The following is a 4,177-nucleotide window of genomic DNA, read 5'->3' as shown; positions in this document are numbered from 1 at the left end:
TGGCTCACAAGGGTACCCATTATCACCTGCAAAGAAAATTATACATATATGTATACATACGCAAGATTTAATACTCATACGTATACAAGCTCTATATGTTAATAAATCATACTTATGTCTTAATATATATAGTTTATGACTCTAATTTCAATGAGAAAAGTGAATAAATATTAAGATGTATTATAATCAGTAAATATTGTAAGAATGCCACATCAATATTTTGAAATTCAAAAACTGCAGTGTATAAAATGTACTCTGTTGATATTTTGGGTCTTAAAGCAAACATTAAATAAAGGAAAGCTTATAATATAGTTACACGTCTACAATTTTTGGTGCTAAATATTTTTCAGTGTTATTATATTTTAAAAAATTGGAAAGGCACTTACCTAATAAAAAATAATCACCAAATGCTCCAGCTTCAAAGCGTTGACGAAGGACGCTGTTGGCCCAGATAAAGGCATCATGTGTACTGCCAGGATACTTGGGGTTGTAGTTGGTGACTAGTCCATCTGCATTACACACCACCTGGACATTTAAGGAGTGGTATCTCTTTCTATTCACATATAAATGCTCATCTATAACAGGAGCTTTTATGGATACATGGGTGCAATCTATTGCACCCATGACCCTAGGAAAGTTGCTCACTTTTACAAAATCCTCTACAGTCTTTAATTTCTCTGCTGCAGTTGATGGCATTTTAATTTCTCTTCTCGCCTTTTCACACAAAATCCATGTCACTGAATTAATAATTCGACTTACACTTGCCTGTGTCAAGCCACAAGAATCTCCAATGACACTTTGAAAAGTTCCACTAGCATAAAACCTTAGTGCTACAAGGATTTGGGTATGAGTGGGCACAGCATGAGACCTTCGAGTACGGCGCCTCAAGAAGGGGTCTAGTTCCTCGCAAAGTCTCAAAATTTCGCACCTGGGGAATCTGTAATATCTTAACAGATGCTCATCACTAATTCGAAGAGGATCTAATGGGTCCCTATATCTCCTCTCACGCCTCAAAGCTCTGTCGTGCACATATGCTGCCACAAGCTCCATGATAAGAATGTAAACAAAGTGCGAATTTTCTGCGCTTCACTATTAATTGTTATTCTCATTGTATCAAGAGACTTACGAAAAAAACAATATTGTTCATTATGTAAATATGCAATTTAAATGTATATACTGTCTTAGATGGCCAATTTAAGATCTCATGAACATTTGTCGTCTATATAATTCGGAATTATTGTCATTTATTTCCGGGTTGATGCCGTTAAGAGTGCTCCGGAGGTGTCGTAAGTTACGAGGTGCTGTGACGTCACAGCGAGGCCGCTAAAATGTTTTGAGTATGGCGCTTGGACCTCGTATCTCGGCTTACGAGCTGCGCGGACCTCCTGCGCGGGGTTATGACGTCGCAAAGTGTTTTGAGTATCCGGCCCCAGACCCTCTATTATGCTTTTACAATATGAAACACTGTATTTGAAAATTGCATATGCTTTTAACGCAAAAACAAATCGTTCGAATAACAGGCAAATTTTCATATTCCTGAGAGTGGCTTTCAGAGCGAGAAGCTTTCAGGTCTTATCAACAGTAAGATAATACCGTTTAGCATTGATAAGAACGAACGCAGTATTGATATAGTAATTATATGCCATTCATTACGATTCATGTAAATCGTCTTTGGGAGATAGCACTCATTTTACTTTTGAAATTCCAGGACGAATATCTTGGTAGAAGATACGGCTAAAGATTATGTTTAGTAAATGGTTGGAAGTCGAATATTTCGTCATTGCAATACTGCCAATTTGCGTTGGCTCAGCCGTCCGTCGCAGAAATGTTGAAGAGTCAACTGCAGGCGCAACAGGTCAGCTCTGCCGCGATGGGTCAATTAGCACCTGCCAGGAGTGGCTTGTGGACACGAGGTCGGACAGGGCAATCTATACTTGTCGGGCAGCGGAGAGAACGATGCTCGCTGTCCACGTGGAATTCTGTTGAATGAGAGACCGTACTTGAGTTGCTTTGATTAGACAACTTAACCAGACAATACACATACATAAACACCCTTTTTATGTGCCATATAAAGCACACCCAAAACAATTTTGGGGTATTTCCCCCATTCGCTTTATAAAGATAATGTATGCCATCCAATTCCTAAAAAAATAATACAGCAAATAATCCAAAACGACATTGCATTGATTAAATTTCTTTATTTTGCTATAGATGTTTTCATAAACCAAAGGAGTGATTTTGGACATCTAATATAACTCTACCAATGTAACGAACGTAAACCTCCGTCTGGAATTTTTTTCTCTTTAAATAATGTTTGATATTTTAGTGTGAAAGAATAAGACGTAAACAAGGAGTAAAATTTTATTTAAGTAAGTGACACTAAAGGGAAGAAAGTAAAAATTATTTATATATAAATTTACTGCTTACAAGCCGTTGGCATTATGTCATATTTCAAAGGAAAGTAAGGAGAAAATTCATTGCGCACTCGAGATGTCATTGTTCTTTCCTTGAAAGAATTATAGTAAGCTTATATTAAACATCACTGCGAGACTCCTTCCTCGTCGAACAGGCGCTCCGAGGAGGAATATCATGCTTGTTGCGTAAAATCCCTTTCTTGCCATTCAAAATTTCGGCCGGAGCGCTTACCTGACTTCGCCCTTTTTAACCACCAATGAGAAACTGGCTCAGTACACACGGAAGCAAGGGAAGAGGCCAAGGAGGGAAGCGGTATTGCACATCTTGATATAATAGGCGCGTATGATATGTATTAGGAGAGAGAAAGAGAAAGAAGAAAGACAGCAAGCCAGTAGTGCCTGAGAGAGAGAGAGAGAGAGAGAGAGAGAGAGAGAGAGAAAGAGAAAGAGAAAGAGAAAGAGAAAGAGAAAGAGAAAGAGAAAGAGAAAGAGAAAGAGAAAGAGAAAGAGAAAGAGAAAGAGAAAGAGAGGGAGGGAGGGAGAGGGAGAGGGAAGAACATATTTTGAAAGTGTGATAACACTCAGTAAAGAGTCATGCCAATGCAGACAATGGGGAAATAATCAGAAAATAGGAAATGCATTGCTTTTTACTGCTTATCTGATCATTTGCTTTTCCTTTTTCGTATGCGTGTGAGAGTGTGGATTTATAGTGTTATATTCATCATTGAATTTTCCAGTTCTTCAGGCATCTGTTAAATATTTTTGAACATATTGATATGTTAACAGGTAAGTGAGAGTGCCTCGTTTTCTCTCAAGGTGGCAGTAATATATCTCGGATGCTAATTTATTCATTTTCATACAAATAGTGCAAGGGTGAGTAAATATGGATAAATAGTCTCTCTCTCTCTCTCTCTCTCTCTCTCTCTCTCTCTCTCTCTCTCTCTCTCTCTCTCTCTCTCTCTCTCTCTCTCTCTCTCTCTCTCTCTCTCTCTCTCTCTCTCCATCTCATCCTCCCTCCCTCCCACCCGTTCCCCAACCGACATCAACAGAAACAAATCTTTGCCGCAATGTACTTCTTCCGGTCTAGCAATCTGGAAGTCCTAACAATGAAAAGAAAATTCACAGATCAAATTCTGTAAAAAAAAAAAAAAATAAATAAAAAAAAAGAAGGAAAAAAACTTTGTTTTCAGCCGAAATTCTGTCCCTTTCTATATCCTTTGTTGCGCTCTGAATTTATCACAGGACGTTAGAGGATAAGAATAATAATAGTATGCTGTATACTGTGTTTTATTTAGCGTGTTCCTCGAATGGGTTTGAGTGCGTTTGTTGGTGAATAAAAGGAAATGGTGATCTTCATGAACTGGACGGATTGTCCGGAAAGGGAGAAGGGAGGAAAGGGACGAAATCAAAGCGAAGAGGATATTAGGAGGATTGATGAAGACATCAACGAGAGAAAGTTACTGTGAAGGGAAAGGGAAGAGGAAGGTATTAGATAAATAAAAGGGTAAAAATGGAGACACACAAATAAGAAAGATATCGAGAAAAATTAAAGTCAAAAGACCAGAACGACGGAAGCGACGATTGAGATCATTAACTCAAGTGCAAGAGACTGCAGTAGCAGGCAACACATATATATAGACGTACATATATAAATAAATTTGCCATTTATATATATATATATATATATATATATATATATATATATATATATATATATATATATATATATATATATACAAGAGGGGGGCGGGCAGAGAAGGGGG

At 37.8% G+C, this 4,177-nt stretch overlaps 1 protein-coding gene across 1 annotated transcript in view; it reads right to left on the bottom strand.

Annotated features, from left to right (window-relative positions):
- The window catches only part of LOC122264514 (putative nuclease HARBI1), a 1,615-nt gene extending 456 nt beyond the window's left edge, over nt 1-1,159 (bottom strand). The window contains exons 1-2 of the mRNA XM_043033454.2: nt 387-1,159; nt 1-26 (exon numbers count right to left, since the gene is read on the bottom strand). The exon at nt 1-26 is cut by the window's left edge and continues 456 nt beyond it. Coding sequence (XP_042889388.2) covers nt 1-26; nt 387-1,050 — 690 coding nt within the window. The 5' untranslated portion in view covers nt 1,051-1,159. The remainder of the gene's footprint in view (nt 27-386) is intronic.
- Between the last annotated feature and the right edge of the window lie 3,018 nt (nt 1,160-4,177).

Source organism: Penaeus japonicus, unplaced genomic scaffold, assembly GCF_977035675.1.
Source record: "Penaeus japonicus unplaced genomic scaffold, GWHDUDI00000001_assembly GWHDUDI00000007, whole genome shotgun sequence".
Classification (NCBI taxonomy): Eukaryota; Metazoa; Arthropoda; class Malacostraca; order Decapoda; family Penaeidae; genus Penaeus; species Penaeus japonicus.
Note: the sequence above shows the minus strand (reverse complement) of the source record. Positions and strands in the feature narration are given on the sequence as shown.